Source organism: Myotis daubentonii, chromosome 1 (assembly GCF_963259705.1).
Source record: "Myotis daubentonii chromosome 1, mMyoDau2.1, whole genome shotgun sequence".
Taxonomy (NCBI): Eukaryota; Metazoa; Chordata; class Mammalia; order Chiroptera; family Vespertilionidae; genus Myotis; species Myotis daubentonii.
The window spans coordinates 77,884,693-77,905,720 of NC_081840.1; the positions used below are offsets into that span (position 1 = coordinate 77,884,693).

The following is a 21,028-nucleotide window of genomic DNA, read 5'->3' on the forward strand; positions in this document are numbered from 1 at the left end:
TATTAAAGGGTCACGGCATTAGGAAGGTTGAGAACCACAGCGGGCTTGAGAGGGAAGAAATACTCGGGTACTTTCAAGCATTAGATTGTTTTTAGTTTTCCTGCCAGTCTAATAGGAACTGCCCCAGAGACATTATGTAAAATGAAGCCACTCAAAGCTTAGGAACATAACCCTTTTATTGTCCAGCACCCATACATTTTCATGTCTCTCTAAAGGAGACAGGAAGTTTGGAGCATTATTGGCCCTTTTAAAGGAAAAGTGGTGTAGTTAGGCACACCCAGAGATGAGTGAATACCTTAACACATGGGAATGTGCTACTAGAATAACCAAACCCACACCTGACATGCTCCCACCACAGTCTGCTTTATTATCCCTTTTTAAAAATCTGGAACAATATGTAGCAAAACAAATAAATTACTGTCTATCTCAGAAAAAGCAAGTTCAAAGGTGGTTGAAGCTGCCTAGACCAGGCTTCTGGACAGGTGCCTCCAAAGAAGTAAGATTCCTTTTCAACTTCCTTGGCTCCAACCAGTAGAAGATGAGGTTCTGCTTTTCATATCTCAGGATTCCGGGTGTTATTTACTTAGACTTGGGATCTTGTTGCTTGGGCATCTCTCCTTCATCTTCCAAATCCATCTCTGCAGCAACTGACATACATATGACCTGGAGGTACCATGTGGCAGATGCTACAAAGAGAAGTTTGAATCAAAACTCAGAAGAGGTCAACTGGTCTGAGCTCCAGTGGCACCGAATAGGATTGGGCCTGAGGAGACAATTCAGTTAAGCCTTAGGGTTAACTATAGGAAGGGGCTGTGGCAAAGGTGACTTGGAACAGGATTTTCAGCAAAGGCCAAAAATAGTACATTAGCCAAGCTAACCTGAGGATCCAGATCTTACCCACAATCCTTCGGAGGCAATGAGGTCGTTTTTGTTCTGGCACTCTGATGATGAAGAAGTAAAAGGGCAAGCCTGAGAGGGCAATGCCAATGCCAATGAGGGAGTTGATGGTATCGCTGTAAAGTGGAATGACCACCAGGAAGATGGTACAGCAGCAGAAGACAATGGGGAAGAAAAGGCTGAGCTAAGGGCACAGAAGAAACAACTGGAAATTAGCTCAGGATTGACAGCAAAAATAACCCCACCTCTGTGAAGATCAGAGCACTGAGCTGCCTTTCCAGTCCCTTCATCTCAACACACTGACACCAGCAAGTCCAAGGCAAAGGTTTCTAAATAAACCATCTCAGAATCCCCAGGGCAGATGGAGCAGAGGTGGGATGGAGGTGACTTACCTTAAGGGAACGAGGTCGATCAGGCTCCTTCCAGCGTAGATAAAGCTGACCCACAATTGAGAGCCCCACAAAGAACCAGTAGCTGAAGCTGTAGTAGTTAATGAGCTGGAAGATGTCCTCCACACATAAGTAGATCAATGCCATGATTCCCTGTAAGCACAATCAGCTCCTCAGGGCCTTTGTTCGAGGTGTTTTCACTCCCCTTTACCCAGTCCCTCTCCTTTGTCAAATCCTCAGAGCTTCCCCAACTGTCCTTTTCTGTTCCCACCCTCTTTAGCACCTGAGTTTAAATACCTCATTCCTTTTCTATAAAGTATAGCTCAAAACAATTCCTCAAAAATCTGCTTAGCCTGTCTGGTGTGGCTCAGTGGTTGAGCATCAACCTATGAACCAGGAGATTATGGTTCGATTCCTGGTCAGGGCACATGCCCAGGTTGCAGGCTCAATCCCCAGTGTTGGGTGTGCAGGAGGCAGCCAATCAATGATTCTCATTGATCTTTCTATCTCTCTTTTCCACTCTGAAATCAATAAAAAATACATGTTTTTAAAATTTTTTAATCTTTTGCTTAAAGGCCTCCCCATAATGGCTCCAACCTATATTTCCAGCTCAGCACCCACTATCCAACTTCACATTGCTTTACCTCAGAACTTTCTGATGCTGTTTCTCGTAACCTAATGCACTTAGTCACCCTAATGCACTTTCCTAGTTCACCCTTTTCCCCCATGGAAGTAGTTTCCTCCCTAAACACCACATCACTTACTATCATGGCAGTCATTATAAATAATCCCATGTGCTTTATGCCGTATTCTAAACCAAAGGAGATTACCATTCCTTAGAGAAGATAGATTCTCTCTTAGGAACCACTGCAGCAGTTAGCAGAGTGTCTTGCCCACAGTATGTTCCATTAGTATTTTTTTCTGTTAGAATCTCCTTTAGATTTTTTAGAAAGCTAGGACAGTTGCCTCTACTGTTACTAGTTTCCCCCACAATCTGGCTTTCAGCCTCATCCTTGGTATCACTTACATTGAAAAGTAGCGCAGGCACTGGGGTGAACCGATGGACATGAATCATGCAGATAGCATCAGGGAGATGGCCTTCTCTTGAGCCCACAAAGAAAAGCCTATTTTAAGTAAAACAGGAGAGATTGAGGAACATGGGACACTAGGTATAGCCTGGTTCATGAGCTAAAGGGCCCTCACTTTGCCATCACCTCCAAAAGAGTAGATAATATGGAATGGAGCTCAATATAGAGATTAGTAAGAACTGGAGGCCACTGATGGAAACAAGAGCAAAGAGGTTGTGAATGTCATTTGAGGAGCACAGTGACTAAAGTCTGGACCCTATAAGTCCTACCTCCCCCTGCCATAGTGTTCAAAATACTTTTCAGTAAAAGATACCATTCATACCTAGAAGCAGCCACAATGGAAGCATTGAGGCCACCAAAGCAGGATAATGCAACTGCTATTGGAATTGTCCAGTTGAATATTCCAAAAATCTGGTCTGCAAAAGTCTAAGGAAAAGAGTCATTAGGGATGAAAGGCGTGGACAGGCATGTCCCTAGATTCCCACTACTTGGACTCCAACCCTTCTACTACAGAGGTAACAGTACCTCCTTGCAAGCCCAGTACCCAAGTATCCTTTCAAGGACTGTCTCTTTACTGGGACTTTCCAGAGCTGCACTGTACCTAGAAGCCCACAGACACCCTCAGCCTTCTCTGCTCATGAAAATCATTTACCACAGCAACAGCGTCACTGGCCAGGATGTCCTTCATGTCTAGCACGGTGTAATAGGCCACATTGGTCAAGATGTAGATGATGGTGACAATGGGCATAGAAATGCCAATGGAAAGGGGCAAATTCCTACAACCAAATAGAATAGTAGATACGTTAGTCCATAGTCTCATCCTCATCTCTCCTTTAATCCTTAGCTTTGAACTCATAAGAACTAAAGAACATCAAGGGAAAGGATAATCACATTTAGAGAAACAGCTACAATGCCAAAATAAAGTAAAATAAAATAAAGGATTAACAAAGAACTGTGTCATATCATAATAATAGCACAGGAAGATGGGTTCGTTTTGTTTTCTGTTTTACATCCAAGAATTCTTTATAATTGTGAACACTGAAAAAATTAAAATATAAGAAAAAATTGTCTAAGGTTGAGAAATATAAGAAGACATGAAGGCCAAGTCTCCAGAGAAAAAGATAGTCCCTCAGTAGGAAGAACAGTGTGTGTATATGAATAAGCAACCTGGGAGATATGTCCACCCACCCCCTTACTCAGTTTGAAAACCTTGGATACATCCCAACCAGTGGCCAAGAGAAAAATGCAAAGACTTCCCAAGGTCCCTCTAGCCCAAATAAAGCCATGATCTTTATAAACATTCTTCGCAGAATGGAGGGGGGAAAGGGGCGGAACTAAATACTCTCAAGTCTTTCAGCTTCTGTCCAGTAGGTGGAAGTACCACCCAGGCCTCAATCCTGTTTCTGTTTGCTCTGGTTGCAACACTGGAAGAATTCTTTGTTTATCAATGCCAAAAGGAATCTATTATTCTTTTGACAAAAAATTTATAGAAACTCCACTCTTTGGCAAAGCTTAGTTCCCAGAATTACTGAATTTCAAAGCCAGGAAAAGCTCTGAGATCATATAATTCACCCCCCTCTGTTAGACATAAGTAAGCAGATAGATGTCAAGAACTCCCTTAAGGTCATCCAACAAATCAGTGGAGAGGCCCTGTGAATCCCTGTCCAGTGCTCTTCACCCTGCATAACTAGAGGGTAATTTAGGGTAACAATGGTGAGGTGATCCCATTGAATGACAATACCACTATGCTAGTGTGAATTTGAGAAACAGGATCAGAAGGGAAACAGGAAGGGTTCTGGGAGTCTATGAGCGCAGGTTCTCTGTGTGGAGATATGGGTGAGTGAAAGACCTAGCAAGGGCAGTCTTGTAAAAGTATCCATAGTACAGCCTGCCTTAATACAGGGAAGAATGGATAAGTGTGAAAAGACCTTAAAAAAAATTTTTTTTTAACACAAGAAATTTCACATAGCTCTGTTACTGTGATCACAGATATAATACTTTTCTGGGCCTCAGGCTTCACATCTATTAAAATGGGGTTGATAAAAACATATCTCGGTGGTTGTGGTATGCTGTGTGGCACACAGTAGAAGCTCAGTAAATGAAGGCTATCATTATCCATGTAAAGTTGATGGTGAGATACCTACCTCTCAGGATTCTTGATCTCTTCAGTGACATAGTTGAGGGTGTCCCAGCCCGAGTAGGAGAACAGAGCTGAGTACAGTGCTAGGGCAATGTCACCCATTGCAAATGATGAACCCTCAAAGGAATTCTCAAAGTGATTCGAGGCTCCTGGAACCCAGAGAACATGGAAAGGCAGAAGAATTAGTGACCGCCCCAACCTCAAGGTCATCCAGTAAAGGAATAGAAGAGTATCATTAACAGCAGGTGAGTAGCTTAGAACACCTTTGGCAGCAAGGCTATCAGTGAAGGAACAGGGATCAGAAAGACATCTACAGTGATGGGCCAAATGCAGGGCACAGAATGGGGATCTTGACAGGAAGGCCCCAAGGTGGGTTCCTAGGAGAAGGGCTGGAGAACAGGAGTGATGCAGTTCTGTCCTGCCCTGCAAGCTGCCCAATTCTGCCTCCTTTCTAACACCAGACTGAGCTGATCCAGGGTGGAGGAAGGGCAAGGCTCAATATGCCCAGGTCATCAGAGTAGGTGTAGGGTAGGTGTTCAGGCCTCAATACTGGAGAGGAGTGGGTATAAAGAGTTCTTTTCTGCCCTTGCTCACTCCCAAGGGGAGAACAATCAGCGCCACAGCATTGGGGCTTGACAATCTGCAAAAGCATCTCCCAGTGCACGGCTGTCAGCCCTTTTGCCAAGATCATCCTCCATCGGGAAGCAGTATGCATAGAAGTTAAAGGACAGGCTTTGGGATCAGTGCCTGGGTACAGATTTCAGCTCCACTCCTTAATAGGTAGGGTCTTCGGCAAGATACTTAATTCTGAAGCCTCAGTTTTTTTCATCTATAAAATGGGAATAATAGGGCCTATCAAATGAGATAATGCACAAAGAGGGCTTAGAGGATTGTGACACAGAAAATGGTTAACAAATATTAGTTGATATTATTTCTTACCCTGGCCAAGTCTAACAATGCCTGCGATGATGATACCGATCAGAGCCAGTACTTTAGCATAGGTGGAAAAGTCTTGTACCTTTGTTCCCCACTTGACATAGGCACAGTTAATGAAGGTTAAGAGACCTGAAAGAAAAACAACACTGACTGGTGACTGACTGCACCATCCAGATGGCCTTACACTCCCAAGCAATTTTTCCAGTACCAGTAATAAGTGTTGGGCTCAGACCTGCACTGCACTGGAAACCCCGCCCAGAATGTCCTCACTATTATGCAAAAGAACTTGCTGAGCACCTATATACACAGTACCACCTATATACAGAGTACCACATACACACACACACACACACACACACACACACTCAGCGAGATGACACAAATGGGAGCCACAAAACAAAGTAAATGTGGATTTGCTTACATACAAAAGTGCTCACAGCAGTGGGAGGCAACTGGTAGCTGTAGGGAATTAGGATGTGTTCTCTGAAAAGTCATGGTTTCTTCCCACTCTTCACCCTCCTACCCCCTCGTATGGGCTCTAGGACCCAGGACACTGATGCTGTGGTATTACTATTGACCTTAACAAGTCCTGTTATGACTTATCCAATGTCTGGGCCAGCAGGTCAGGACTTGTAGCCAGGGCTTAGGATGGAGGCCAGACTTCCTGATACTGCCTGCCAGCTCAGCTGCTTGTTTTTGTGCTTTGAAAGATTCTTGGAACAGAGATTCCTACGGAATGGGGACAGGGCATTTTTCCTGGCTAAACAACAAAAAAATGAGAGCCACCAACAGTCCTCAAGTCCTTCCCCTGAGGTAGAGGTAATCCCTTTACCTGGTTGAGCTTCAGTAAAGTTCATTCATGGGTTGCCCTTAGAGCCAGAGTTCTCAACCTAGGGCTTCCACAAAGCCTGGAATGTTTTGTAAAGTGTTATGTAGGAATAGCCAAAGTATATGCATTTTTCTAAGAAAAGGGTTCGTAGCTTTTGTCAGAACCTCAGAGAAATCCATCACCCTCCACACACAAAAAAAGTTACAATCCACTTCAGAGAAAGAAATTCAAGAAGGGAAGCCCACACATGCTGTGAGGTTGACCGACAGCCCCAGGATGTGGCAGGGAAGAGTCACAAGATATAATTCTGAAACTCAGCAGAATGTCACTCAACACCCCCCCCCCAACCCCCCTGCCAACCTTCACACGGGCAGGCACATCCCCACTGTGCAGAGTGCATCGCTTCACTGCTCCTTCCTTCCCGGCTCAGCAACTGGAGCGCAAGGATAGCTTAACAGTCCTCCCAAAGGGCAAGGTCAGAATCAGCCTGCCTTTCCAGTGGAGAAAGCGAGGCCCCGCGCTGGGCCTGCCTGCTTCAAGCCACCAACACGGTCAGGAAGTATTCCCTGTCTCAGTTCTGGCAGTGGCGTGTCCTTCAGTGTCCCTAGATCTCCTGTTCTGTTGTGTCCTAGCCTCATCACACTGGCCAAAGGCTACTTCATCCTGAGAAGCAGGAAAGACCAGCCTCTCAGAATAGCGGTCCTTTCTTCTGTTTCTTTCTCTCCCTTACCTTGTAACCTTCCTATTCTACTCACTGCCCACTGCTCTTCCTAGCAAAAGGACATTTCTGTCCCATGCAAGCACTTGCATTTCTGCCTAATAAAAGAGACAACAAACAATCAACTCTTATCACAGGGCTGGGCAAAACATGTACCTGTAATTTCTCAGTGCCATGTGTGTGTGTGCGTGTGTGTTGATTTCATAAAGGAAGGGAGAGAGCGAGAAACATCAATGATGAGAGAATCACTGATCAGCTGCCTCCTGCATGCCCCACACTAGGGATCAAGCCCACAACTGGGGCATGTGCCCTGACCAGGAATCGAACCGTGACCTCCTGGTCCATAAGTCAACTCTCAACCACTGACCCACACCAACTGGGCATTTTATTTTATTTTTTTTTTCACCAGTGCTGTTAATAATTAAAGACAGAAGCATACAGTCTCCACAAGCACCCTACAAAATGGCTAAAGTGTCTCTATCTTACCCTCCACAAATCTTTCATATCTGTTCATCCTCCTCAGCTAGTCACCCATCCTTTATGCCCCACTGTACTTCTGCCTCTAGCCCTTCTCTTCCTCCTGTAACCCTTGCCCCTAACCCCTGGGATTCTGCTTCTGTTTTACAAATGGAACCCAGGGACAGCTGATGCTGCCAGAAAATCCATGCTTAGCCATCAGAGTAACCGTGGGCCGTAATACCAAACGGGAGTAGGCTGGGACTAGTTCTGGTTCAGAATCAGTCTGTAGCCCTGTGCCATGGGTTCTGCTCTCAGCTCTGCCCTTTATTATAACAAATTCTGAAATGAAAATACATGGATTGTTTACATTTTAGTCCCCTACTGCTTCTCTACTCCATCCATTTGTATCCCTCCTTTAACCCACCAGTCACCACCCACCCACACTCAACCTTCTTTCTCAGCCACTGTCCCACCATATTGCCATGATCTACTCTCTGTATTGAGCACAGGGGCTTGGTTTTAATGGAGAAGGGAATCCTATGGAAAGAAATCAGAAAGCAGAGGAACTGCCTAAAGAAAGCACCTTCTCCCAAACCCAGCTTCCTCCAGGGCCTCTTGGCCATGAAACAGGAAATGGTATGGCAAGCAGCAGTGCTGACTAGGCTCTTTGTCCCCAGTCAGCGGATACAGCTGACCGGAGGCCCCACCTCCTGCTTCAGAAGCAGGGAAAGTGGGGGGAGGACCATGGAGTTAGAATTTAGAGGCAGCTTCAAGTTAATCTCAAGGACAGAGATGCCCTACCCTCCTATCTCTAGGTGCAATTCAGTCTCCACCCAACACTGACCCAAGTCCACAGGAAGTCGGGCTGAAGTCACTTTGGACCCTTGACTCATTCCTGCTTTGACACCTGCTTTGGACAAAGGAGAAGCTGTGAAGAAGTCACTGCTATAAGCGTCTAAACCCAGTCTCCATGGGCTCCTGGAGTAGTACAGGCACTAAGGCCCAGCATCAACTCTGGAACTAAAAGCCAGGAAAGAACCGCCTAAATAGATCCAGAACAGAACGAAGCTTGCAGGCCCATTCAGAATCAGGTACCCAGATTTAGTGTAGATGCCCTAACTAAGAAGTCCCTGAAAAAGAATGATAAACCTATAATTCTCCCAGCACCGAGTTTTAAATACATACAATGTAACACACAAAATTTAGGCCACTATTGAGTCCATTTTCTGTTTCAAATGCCCAGGGACTATAAAATCTCAATACTTAACTAGAAAAATCATTCCATTTTTTTTATTATGTTTTTATTGATTTCAGAGAAAGGGAGAGAGATAGAAACATCAATGATGAGAGGGAATCATCCATCAGCTGCCTCCTACTGGAGATCAAGCCCGCAACCTGGGCATGTGCCTGACTAGGAATTGAACTGGCAATCTCCAGGCTCATGGATCAACACTCAACCACTGAGCCACACCAGCCGGGCTCATTCCATTTTTTAAAAAGAGATCAATAGCTCTTCTTTCCACTAACCCGAAAACACATTTCTCGCCATTTCTACTCAGTAGTTCTAGGCCTCTCCTCTGGAGCTACACTGAATCAAGCTAAAGCCACTTCCACATCAGGGCCCTTCTTATCATTAAACGTTTACATCCTGTCCCCTTTGAGTCTTCCCTCTTTCAGGCTAATAATCCAGTTTCTTCAATCTCTTGTGTGACAAATATGGCTTCCAGACTATTCACCATCCCAGTTCTCTCCTCTGCATTTACAACACTTCACTTTGTCAGTGTCTCCCTGAAAACGTGAGATACACACAGGAAACTGCAGACAATTTGCAGACTGTGGAGTTGCAGTTTGAATTTACTGTCAACTACAACTCCCTTTTTCCCCACCTGAAACTGATGAACTTCCCCCTCTCCTTTAATGGGCCTATAAAAATGAATTTTTTAAAAATCCCCAAATATGGCACTTCACATTCCTTTGTGAATTTCTAGGCATCTGTCCCATCTGCCTTAATTTTGTCAGTTCAAATGCCTTCCATTTCAAATACAAAATTGAAGGCATTTGAACTAACTTCACTGGATAAAAATGTTGACCAGTATAGGCAGAGCACTGTAATCTATTGCGATAGACCCTCCTATATGCTGGTATTATTCCAGAACATCAATCAGGAATCCACCAAACTATTCCGAGTCCACCTTTTTCCAGCTGGTCAACAAGAATATAATGAGAGTTTGCCAAGAACCTCTCTGAAAACTGTGTACACATGTCTCTGTTCTAACAATCTAACGATGCTATCAAATGATTCAAATAAAATTAGTACATGTTTATACTAGACTAGGGGCCCGGTGCACGAAATTCGTGCACTGGGTGTGTGGGGGGAGAGAGTGTCCCTCAGCCCAGCCTGCCCCCTCTCACATACTGGGAGCCCTCAGGCGTTGACCCCCATCACCCTCCAATCGCAGGATAGGCCCCTTGCCCAGGCCTGACGCCTCTGACACAGGTGTCAGGCCTGGGCAGGGGACCCTCATTTCCCCCCATCACTGGTTCTGCCCCTAGCCCAGGCCTGATGCCTCGGCCAGAGGCGTAGACCCCCATCATCCTCTGATCACCTGATCGGCCCCTAGCCCAGGCCTGATGCCTCGGCCAGAGGCGTAGACCCCCATCATCCTCTGATCACCTGATCGGCCCCTTGCCCAGGCCTGACGCCTCCGCCAGAGGTGGCAGGCTTGGACAGGGGACCCCCATCTCCCCCCGATCACTGGCTCTGGCCCCCGCCCAGGCCTGAGGCCTCTGGCCCAGGAATCATGCCTGGGCAGGGGACCCCCATCTCCCTCTGATCGCTTGCTCCACCCCCTGCCCAAGCCTGACGCCTCTGACCCAGGCTTCAGGCCTGGGCAAGGGGACCATCATATCCCCCCAATCCCCGGCTCAGCCCCCCGCCCAGGCCTGATGCCTCGGCCAGAGGAGTTGACCCTCATCACCCTCCGATCACCAATCACCGGATCGGCCCCTTGACCAGGCCTGAGGCCTCCGGCTCGGGCAGCGGGGACCCACAGCTGCAGCGGCCCCGCGACCGTGGGCTCCGCTTTAGGCCCAGGCAAGGGACCCCTAGCTCCCGGGACTGCCAGCTTCGACCGTGTCCACCTCCCATCGGTGGCTCCACCCCTACTTCCTGCTATCACTGGCCAGGGCGGCAAAGGCGCCTGATTCTCCCATCATGGCTGGGGGGCAGGGCAAAGGCGGCCCCAGGGCCGCCTTTGCCCTGCCCCCCAGCTCTTAGCTCCCCGCTGGGTTTCCAATCACTGTCAGTGGCAGGGGGCTTCTTCCTGCTTTCCCTCTCGCCTCCCTGCATTGTGCCTACATATGCAAATTAACCGCCATCTTGTTGGCAGTTAACTGCCAATCTTAGTTGGCAGTTAACTGCCAATCTTAGTTGGCAGTTAACTGCCAATCATAGTTGGCAGTTAATTTGCATATAGCCCTGATTAGCCAATGAAAAGGGTATCGTCGTACACCAATTACCATTTTTCTCTTTTATTAGTTTAGATTGTTCATAACTATATCATTGTAACTGTCAAAAATTAGAAACAAACAAAATGCCTATCAACAGTAGAGTGGCTAAATCAATACAGTGAAATACTAAACAGCAGTGAGAATAACCCACCTACCACACACACAAAAATACAGATGAACCATGCCCAGCCAGCCAGTGGCACCTCGGCTCCCGCACCTCCTGAGAGCTGTGAACAGTCTGGCGGGCCAGGCCCTCAGGAAGGATCCAGAAGGACCCTGCCCCTGGCCTGCCTGCTGCCAATCGCTATGAGAGTGTGGCCTCCTGCCTGGGGTCTCGGCCCCGTCTCTGCACTTTTCTCTGGGAGAAAGGACACTGCCCCACCACCTGGGCCCACACCACCACCACCTGGGCCCACACCACCACCACCTGGGCCCACACCACCACCACCTGGGCCCACACCACCACCTGGGCCCACACCACCACCACCTGAGCCCACACCACCACCACCTGGGCCCACACCACCACCTGAGCCCACACCACCACCACCTGGGCCCACACCACCACCTGGGCCCACACCACCACCTGAGCCCACACCACCACCTGGGCCCACACCACCACCACCTGAGCCCACACCACCACCACCTGGGCCCACACCACCACCACCTGGGCCCACACCACCACCTGGGCCCACACCACCACCTGGGCCCACACCACCACCACCTGAGCCCACACCACCACCACCTGGGCCCACACCACCACCTGAGCCCACACCACCACCACCTGGGCCCACACCACCACCTGGGCCCACACCACCACCTGAGCCCACACCACCACCTGGGCCCACACCACCACCACCACCTGGGCCCACACCACCACCACCTGGGCCCACACCACCACCTGGGCCCACACCACCCACCATCTGGGCCCACATCACCACCACCTGGGCCCACACCACCACCTGGGCCCACACCACCACCTGGGCCCACATCACCACCACCTGGGCCCACACCACCACCACCTGGGCCCACATCACCACCACCTGAGCCCACACCACCACCACCTGGGCCCACACCACCACCTGGGCCCACACCACCACCACCTGGGCCCACACCACCACCACCTGGGCCCACACCACCACCTGAGCCCACACCACCACCACCTGGGCCCACACCACCACCACCTGGGCCCACACCACCACCTGAGCCCACACCACCACCACCTGGGCCCACACCACCACCTGGGCCCACACCACCACCACCTGGGCCCACACCACCACCTGGGCCTACACTGCTGCCTTGTCCCAGGATGGAGGCTTTTGGGCCCTCGGACCCTGACCCCACTCAGCCAAGTGTCTTTCTATGTTTCTGGGGGTCATGGGGGCATAGACACCTGAGCGTGTGGGTCAATGTCTGCATGTGGGAATAAACTGCCCACTGCCATATATATATATATGAACTTCACAAACATATTAAGTGAACAAGCCAGACACAGAAGAGTACATACCCTTTATATCCATTTACATAAAAACAGGCAAAACTAATCTATACTACTAGAAGTGTGTTTGGTGGGACAGAGGGGAGTAACCAGGAGGAACACAGGAAGGGCTCGAGGGCTGCTTTCATGACGTAGATGCCAGTTACATGTGTGTTCAATTTGTGAAAATTCATCAAGCTGTACACTTATAATGTGTACTGCTTCTTGGTGTATATTGCATTTTAATAAAAATTAAAGTGAACAAAACACAAGGTTAGCTTAGCATGGCTTGTTTTTAGTGAATCTATACAGGTTACTGGAGATTCTCCTTTCCCCTCAAACTTTGCTAATCAAGTGAACCTAGAATTTGGGCAGGAATCAACTTCAAAGAGTCAGTGCAGCATGCTCCGAATCCACCTCTTCCTCTTCCTTGTGGTGGGCAGAACAAGGCCCTGGGAGGCAGAAGAATCAGTGTCAGAGTGATGTGATGTGATGTGATGTGATGTGATGTGATGTGATGTGATGTGATGTGATGTGATGTGATGTGATGTGATGTGATGTGATGTGAGGTGAGGTGAGGTGAGGTGAGGTAAGGTGATGTGAAGAAAGACTTGACCAGCTACTGCTGGCTTTGAAGATGAAACAGGTCCATGAGCTAAGGAATGTGGGCAGCCTCTAAAAGCTACAAAAGGCAAGAAAATGGATTCTCCTCTAGGCACTGCTGACACCTTAATTTTGGCCCAGTGAGACCAAGTAAAGACTTCGACCTATGGAATGGTTAAGATAATAAATTTGTGCTCTAACTGGTTTGGCTCAGTGGATAGAGCATCGGCCTGCAAACTGAAAGGTCCCAGGTTCGATTCCAGTCAAGGGCACGTACCTTGGTTACGGGCACATCCCCAGTAGGGGGTGTGCAGGAGGCAGCTCATTGATGTTTCTCTCTCATTGATGTTTCTAACTCTCTATCCTTCTCCCTTCCTCTCTGTAAAAAATCAATAAAATATATATTTTTTAAAAGATAATAAATTTGTGTTGCTTTAAGCCAATAATTGGTGGTATTTGTTATAGCCTAATACATCACTCGACAGCTTCATTTCACACCCTTCCTGTTCTCCCAGATCCTGGAGATGCCAGGATTCTGTCATCTCAACTAATTCTAAATCCTTCCCATTTGTCTGCAAGTGGATAGTTAGAGACATTTAAAGCAATGACATGCTTTATTACTACCTGCTTAATGCTCTTGGCCTTGCGTTTTTGTTGGCCTGCATCTGGTAGCCTGCTGTTGTTGTTTTTTTAATTTAACCCTTTCTAGGTTAGCAATCCCCTGCTAGGAAACATTAGAAGAAAAATAGGCTTTCTGGCCACCAACTACTTTCATGTAACTAACTGCCATTCCCTTCCTGTTATCACTCTGCACATTCCTCTAGAGCAGCAGTTCTCAACCTGTGGGTCGCGACCCCTTTGGGGGTCGAACGACCCTTTCACAGGCGTCACCTAAAACCATCGGAAAACACATATATAATTACATATTGTTTTTGTGATTAATCACTATGCTTTAATTATGTTCAATTTTTAACAATGAAATTGGGGGCCACCACAACATGAGGAACTGTATTAAAGGGTCGTGGCATTAGGAAGGTTGAGAACCACTGCTCTAGAGCATTTTATTGTCCGTCCTCAGTCCTTTCTTCAGACCTTAGCTTATGCTGGGCATTAACCTTCAGGACACCCTTCTTGCAGTTCTGGGCCACCCCTATATTTAGTCTTAGTTATGTCACCTCTCACCTTCTTCTTTCTAAAACTCTAAGCTTATCAAAAAGCAATGTGTCCAATCCCATTGGTTTCTTCAGATGACTCTCCTTTTCTTCCTAAATAAGATAATTTTCAACTACTTTATCAGAATTTCACTTTAAAGAAGCTCCTGGTCTTTTTTCTTTTAATCCCTGGCTATGAAATTATAATTTCTTGCCCTGAACTTTTCTGCATCCCTTTGCCTAGAATTTAGAGTGTATTTCAAAGGAAACCTAGCATTTCTTTTTCTGGGAGGTACAAAAATTGAACAAGCAAAGTCACTTCCTCACAAGGATTCCTCATTTCCCTGGTTATGTTAAATAATAATAGTAATAATAATAATAATAATAAAAAGTCCTTATCCTTTAGAGCAGTGGTTCTCAACCTTCTGGCCCTTTAAATACAGTTCCTCATGTTGTGACCCAACCATAAAATTATTTTCATTGCTACTTCATAACTGTAATGTTGCTACTGTTATGAATCATAATGTAAATATCTGATATGTAGGATGGTCTTAGGCGACCCCTGTGAAAGGGTCGTTGGACCGCCAAAGGGGTCGCGACCCACAGGTTGAGAACCGCTGCTTTAGAGCTTGATATTGAAGCCTGTACAGGTTCAATGGCTTGATGTCTTGGATTTACCTTAAATAATCTAGTGCGTAAGTCAGAATCAGAGATAAACCATACCCTTCTCTGTTCCTGTTCTCTGTGCCCTAGGGCCCACAGACCAGGGGAACCCCAAGAGTAGGAGGCAGATGTGAAGGAGAGCAGGTCTGAGGGTCCAACTGTCACTGCCAAGCACTGACAGCAAGATTCAGAGGAGGATAGGCCCAAGAGTAAGGGCGTCCAAAGAGAACAAGCTATTAAAAAAAATGTTTCAACATGGAAAATGCCAAACGGGAAAATAAAAGAAAGGATGAAAAGGAGCAAGGTGCTAATAAAGGAGAGCCTTGGCTTCCCTTTGGAAGCTGGTGAATATTGTGTGCCTGGAGAAAATCATGGGTGGCTCCCTCCTGGGCAGCCCATTCTGCAGTGTAGATGGGATGGGGGTAGAGGCATGGAGAGCCACAGGCAAGGGTGAGACAAAAGAATATGGAAAGGATTGGAAAGAGATAAGACAGCTGATGGAAAACATGAGGGAGAGCAGTCAAGTCAAAGTCTGTGGCAGTTAGCACTGACCCCCGCACCATGACCATCACGATGAATTTTGCCTTAATGCCTTGAATCCTGATGTTCTCCCTAAAGTTAATAGGGAGACACACCTGCTTCCTAAACTTACATGTTCGTGATGTACCTTCATTGTGACCCTTTTGGTGTTGCTTGTTTCCAGTGGGTCTCATTTTACCAGTTTCTAACTGAATGTTGTGTTTTGACCCAATTTGTAAGTTTCTGTCAGCAGGGGAGTTTACCTATTGCATGGAAAGATGCTCATTACATACTGTGAAGTTAATAAAGCAGTTTTAAAAAGCAAATAATAATAATATATCTAGTGGGGTAAGGCTGGGGAAGTTGGGGTATAGATAAAACAATGTTGATTGTCATTCATGAACCCTGGGAGTTCATCATATTGTTCACTCTACTTTTGGATATGTTTGAAAGTTTCCATAAAAAACCTTCAAAAAAAGTCTCAGATCTTTTTTTAAAAAAGCCTCATCCAAAGCCTCATTTATTGATTTTAGAGAGCAAGGGAGGTAGGAAGGGAGGGAGGGTGGGAGAGAGGGAGGGAGGGAGGGAGGGAGGGAGGGAGGGAGGGAGGGAGGGAAACATCAATGTGAAAGAGAAATATCAATCGGTTGCCTCCCAAACAAACCCAACCAGGGATCGAACCCACAGCCTTTTTGATGTACAGGAGGATGCCCCAACCATCTGAGTCACCCAACCAGAGCCAAATGGTAATAAACCATTTTTTTTAAATATATTTTATTGATATTTTACAGAGAGGAAGGGAGAGAGATAGAGAGTTAGAAACATCGATGAGAGAGAAACATCGATCAGCTGCCTCCTGCACATCTCCTACTGGGGATATGCCCGCAACCCAGGTACATGCCCTTGACCGGAATCGAACCTGGGACCTCTCAGTACGCAGGCCGACGCTCTATCCACTGAGCCAAACCGGTTTCAGCGGTAATAAACCATTTTTAAAAAATTTATAGAGGTACTGCTTTTAATAGAATGCAATTAACTTTAGTAAAAGATGCTCAGGGACTAGAGGTTTCTATCACTACCATATTTTCCCTTTTGTACAAACTTTATAATCTTTAGTAAGAAAGCAAAATAGTCTCCCTCTGATCTGACAGTGTGCAGTCTATGTCCACACTTACATCATTCCTACCTCTTTTTGCTTTTATCCTCTTGTTCTGTTCACCATGCTTCTTCCCTTAGGGTGAGGATTTATTTCCATGCACTATTGCTATGAGAGACCTTCAAAAAAATTCTCTAAGTGGATCCTGAGAGCTTCTGACAACACCATGTAATAATTCTTCTCAATGTAAGCAGATAGGATTAACAGAGGCTGGTGTCTGTGCCTTTCTAAGAGATGGGCCACATATCTGTAACTTCCGTTTAGCTTCCATAAGAAGAAACACACCTTCAGGCAGAACTGGAAGCAGAAGTGGCTGGTACTATTCATTACATTCGCAGGGGAAGTAAAATCCTTCGACACGTCTCTGTGTGTTAGTGTAGTGAAATTTGCCTCTCACTGCAATCAAAAGAATCAGAACCTGACCTTGCCCAGAGAGTAGGCATCCCTTATTATAGCAGGTCCTCGTACAAGCACATCTCTCTTTGATATACACACATTAGTCTCAGCTCTTCTGGCAAGTCCATCATTTTTGAATAAAATATACTCTTTCATGGGGGGGATGAGGACACATTTGTAATACCTTAACTAATAAAATATATATATATATATATATATATATATATATATATATACTCTTTCATGTCATATTCTAATCAAATATGAAATTGTTTCTACCTTGCATTGAAAGTAAAAAACAAATAAGTTTATTGGCCTTAAATGTTTATAGATGTGAGTCTAAAACATCACTACCCATCTTCTATCCTATTTTCTACAAATGCATTACTGAACAAATTTTTCATCTTTATTCTCCTTTCTGTATAATACCTCAAAGCCTCCAAAATACCCAGATTTATACTATAATCTGTGCATTTTCTCCTTTCCTTTAAAATTTCAGTTTAGCCGAAACCGGTTTGGCTTGGTGGATAGAGCATTGGCCTGCAGACTGAGGGGTCCCAGGTTCGATTCCGGTCAGGGGCATGTACCTGGGTTGCGGGCACATCCCCAGTGGGAGATGTGCAGGAGGCAGCTGATCGATGTTTCTCTCTCATCGATGTTTCTAACTCTCTATCTCTCTCCCTTCCTCTCTGTAAAAAATCAATAAAATATATTTTTAAAAATAAATAAATAAAATAAAAATAAATAAAATTTCAGTTTAAAGTTTATTAAACACATCTCTTCCAATCCCTAAGAAATCTACTCTGTCCCTTGCCAGAGTCCACCTTTCTGGTATCTTAGCATTTATAATCAGGCAGTCTGCTCTCTGTCCTTCTTTCCCTTCACATACACAGCCTTCAGTTGACAGTGAGATGAAAATTCTACCTGCCACTCACTTCACTATCTTGAATTTCAAAGTTACATGACACACCTCAGGTGTCTTCTGACTAGTGACGCCATTCATCCCACAGGAATTGGCAGGATAGAGGTCTGTAGGCTTAACTGGTGTGAGTAAGCTTTTCATCATATGTTGTTTAAGAAAAACCACACATGCCCGGCTGGCATGGCTCAGTGGTTGAGCATCAACCTATGAAATAGGAGGTTACAGTTCGATTCCCAATCAGAACACGTGCCCAGGTTGCAGGCTCGATCTCCAGTGGAGGGCGTGCAGGAGGCAGCCAATCAATGATTCTCTCTCATCATTGATGTTTCTATTTCTCTCTCCCCCTCCTTTCCTCACTCTGAAATCAATAAAAATATATCTTTTTAAAAATATATATTTTATTGATTTTTCACAGAGAGGAAGGGAGAGGGATAGAGAGTTAGAAACATTGATGAGAGAGGAACATCGATCAGCTGCCTCCTGCACTCCTCCTACTGGGGATGTGCCTGCAACCAAGGTACATGCCCTTGGCTGGAATCAAACCTGGGACCTTTCAGTTCGCAGGCCGACGCTCTATCCACTGAGCCAAACCTGTTAGGGCAATAAAAATATATCTAAAAAAAAACACATCTCTGCCATTAGGCAGGTCTACATATATTCAGAGTCACATTGCTCAGGGGACAGCCACGCCCCTTTATCAGTATGCCCAGGCCTGCTAGTACCCATATGTCTCCAGAATACTCTACCACTGCTGTTTCCACAGAAGGATCAGATTTGTATTCCCTGAAAAAGTCTCAGATCTGTTGCCTAAAGCCAGACATTGCAAGTTTTTCCTCCTTTTCTGTACTGCCTGTTTTGTTTGTGTTCCCTAAAGCTGGTTTAGGATACTCTCTACACCTCACAATTCACTTTCCCTTCCTGGCTCCCTTGAGGTATTATTTCTTCCATTCTTTGTAGGTGCTTTTATAACTCTCAGAAAGCAGACCTCAAACTCTTACCTTTTCTGGCTAGAGAACCATTTTGCTTCCTCGGGCACCATGGGTGAGAGCCTCCGGGTCACTGAATCAGATGCCTCCTATTCTGCCTCCTGGAACTCAGTCAGCACTTTAGTTGCAGTGGCTCCGTTCCACTCTGAGGGAGCAAGCAGGCAGTCTGTACTGGAGGGTCTCATATTAAACCACTCCTGTGCTCCCTTCTCAAAGCTGGCTAGTCCTTCCTGGTTTGCTCAGCTAGGTTCCACTGAGGTCCTCAGAAACAAGCCCCCAAGGCTGAGTGAGCATCAGGATCCCCTGAGGAGTGTTAACCTACAGCTTTGGGGTACCACCTCAGGAGTCCTGATGCAGGGGTGTGTGGCAGGGTTCCCAGGGAAAGTTGATGACCTGCCTGCTTCAGGTGTGCTACCTTAAGTAATTACATACAGAACTAAACCTTTCACTTAACTCAGCGCTTCTCTATCCTGGCTGCACATTGGCCTCACTTGACAAGCTTTAACAAAGTCCAATGCTCAGGCCCCACCCAGGCAATGAAGTCAGAAACTGGAGGGGAGCCCTGGCATCAGCATGTTTTCCAAGCTCCCCAGGTGATCCTAAAGCACAGTGACAATTGAGAAGCTCTCTTCCCAAACTCCCCATCAGTTCTCCTCAGCAGCAACTTTCTACTTCTTCATTTCACATCCTCCAAGCCAGTTCTCACTCCTCTACCCAGGTGGTGCCGATCTATTTGGTTGGGGGAACAGGGAGGGAGAGGAAGGGACCATGAGTATTTTTTAAACCTCCCAGGTAATTTTAATGTACAGCCAGGGTTGGGATTCCTTCCCCAGCTTCCTCTAGGCCAGTGGTCGGCAAACTGCGGCTCACGAGCCACATGCGGCTCTTTGGCCCCTTGAGTGTGACTCTTCCACAAAATACCGACTTCTGCACATGGGCCACGAAGTTTCAATCGCACTGTACGTGTGCGCCCGCATGTGGTATTTTGTGGAAGAGCCACACTCAAGGGGCCAAAGAGCTGCATGTGGCTCGAGAGCTGCAGCTTGCTGACCACTGCTCTAGGCCAGTAGTTCTCAACCTTCTGGCCCTTTAAATACAGTTCCTCATGTTGTGACCCAACCATAAAATTATTTTCATTGCCACTTCATAACTGTAACGTTGCTACTGTTATGAATCGTAATGTAAATATCTGATATGCAGGATGGTCTTGGGCGACCCCTGTGAAAGGGTCGTTCAACCGCCAAAGGGGTCGTGACCCACAGGTTGAGAACCTCTGCTCTAGGCTCTTCTGCGGCAGAGAGAAAGAGAACATATAAAGGAAGAGACCAAGGGTGAACCCCTGAAGAGCCTTGAGGATCAACCAGCACAGGACTCTACATCCTCACTGTTGATGGAAGTTTGCTCCAAAGTTCACACTGACCCCACATCAGACAGAACCCAAGGCTCTGACTCCAGCTTCTTTGTTGCTGTGAATGTGGAACATGAAATAAAAGTTTCCCCACCATGAACTTACAATGACTCTTGGGAAAACCCCTCCGGGAGCAATAACCAGCTTCCAAGAATGAAGTGCAAAGGGCAAATATCAGCTGGGGGCCCAGTATCTGGCTGTTCCATCTCATTAGCCACAAGGACACGAAGTCAGTCATTCTAGCACCAGGAAAAGCTGCAGGGGACATGTGGCCAAAGCTCTCAGACAAATATACAGAGATCCGAAGTCCTTTATAGTCCCCAAAGAGTTAGCAGATTCAGTATAAACTGTCTACCTTCCCCTCTGCCCAATTCTTACAACTACCCCCATTCCCCCCACCACCACCACCCTGAGAGCCAAAAGCACTCAGCCCCTCTCAGCTAAGCTGAATCTGGAAACATATCTTCTGTTCATTCATCCAATCAACATTTCTTGAAGCACCTGCCACATGCAAGTCACTAAGGTCAAGTGTCAGGGACACAAAGACTCAGTAGTCTCTGTTCACAGGGGACCCTGGAGATGTGTTGCCGGCTGACTGGTATAACAGGCAGATTGAAGACACAGGAGGTAAAATGTCTTGTCAGCAAAAGGCAAGAAACTAGACAAAAAAACTAGACCATGCCCTGACCGGTTTGGCTCAGTGGATAGAGCGTCGGCCTGCGGACTCAAGGGTCCCGGGTTCAATTCCGGTCAAGGGCATGTACCTGGGTTGTGGGCACATCCC

At 46.5% G+C, this 21,028-nt stretch overlaps 1 protein-coding gene across 2 annotated transcripts in view; it reads right to left on the minus strand.

The window, feature by feature from the left end:
- Positions 1 to 158: 158 nt before the first annotated feature.
- SLC7A7 (solute carrier family 7 member 7) overlaps positions 159 to 21,028 on the minus strand; it is a 34,226-nt gene continuing 13,356 nt past the window's right edge. For both annotated transcript variants that reach the window (XM_059707593.1, XM_059707592.1), the window contains exons 3-10: positions 5,454 to 5,579; positions 4,519 to 4,663; positions 3,027 to 3,150; positions 2,697 to 2,800; positions 2,314 to 2,410; positions 1,290 to 1,439; positions 898 to 1,081; positions 159 to 686 (exon numbers count right to left, since the gene is read on the minus strand). In XM_059707593.1, the coding sequence (XP_059563576.1) occupies positions 580 to 686; positions 898 to 1,081; positions 1,290 to 1,439; positions 2,314 to 2,410; positions 2,697 to 2,800; positions 3,027 to 3,150; positions 4,519 to 4,663; positions 5,454 to 5,579 (1,037 nt within the window). In that variant the 3' untranslated portion in view covers positions 159 to 579. The remainder of the gene's footprint in view (positions 687 to 897; positions 1,082 to 1,289; positions 1,440 to 2,313; positions 2,411 to 2,696; positions 2,801 to 3,026; positions 3,151 to 4,518; positions 4,664 to 5,453; positions 5,580 to 21,028) is intronic.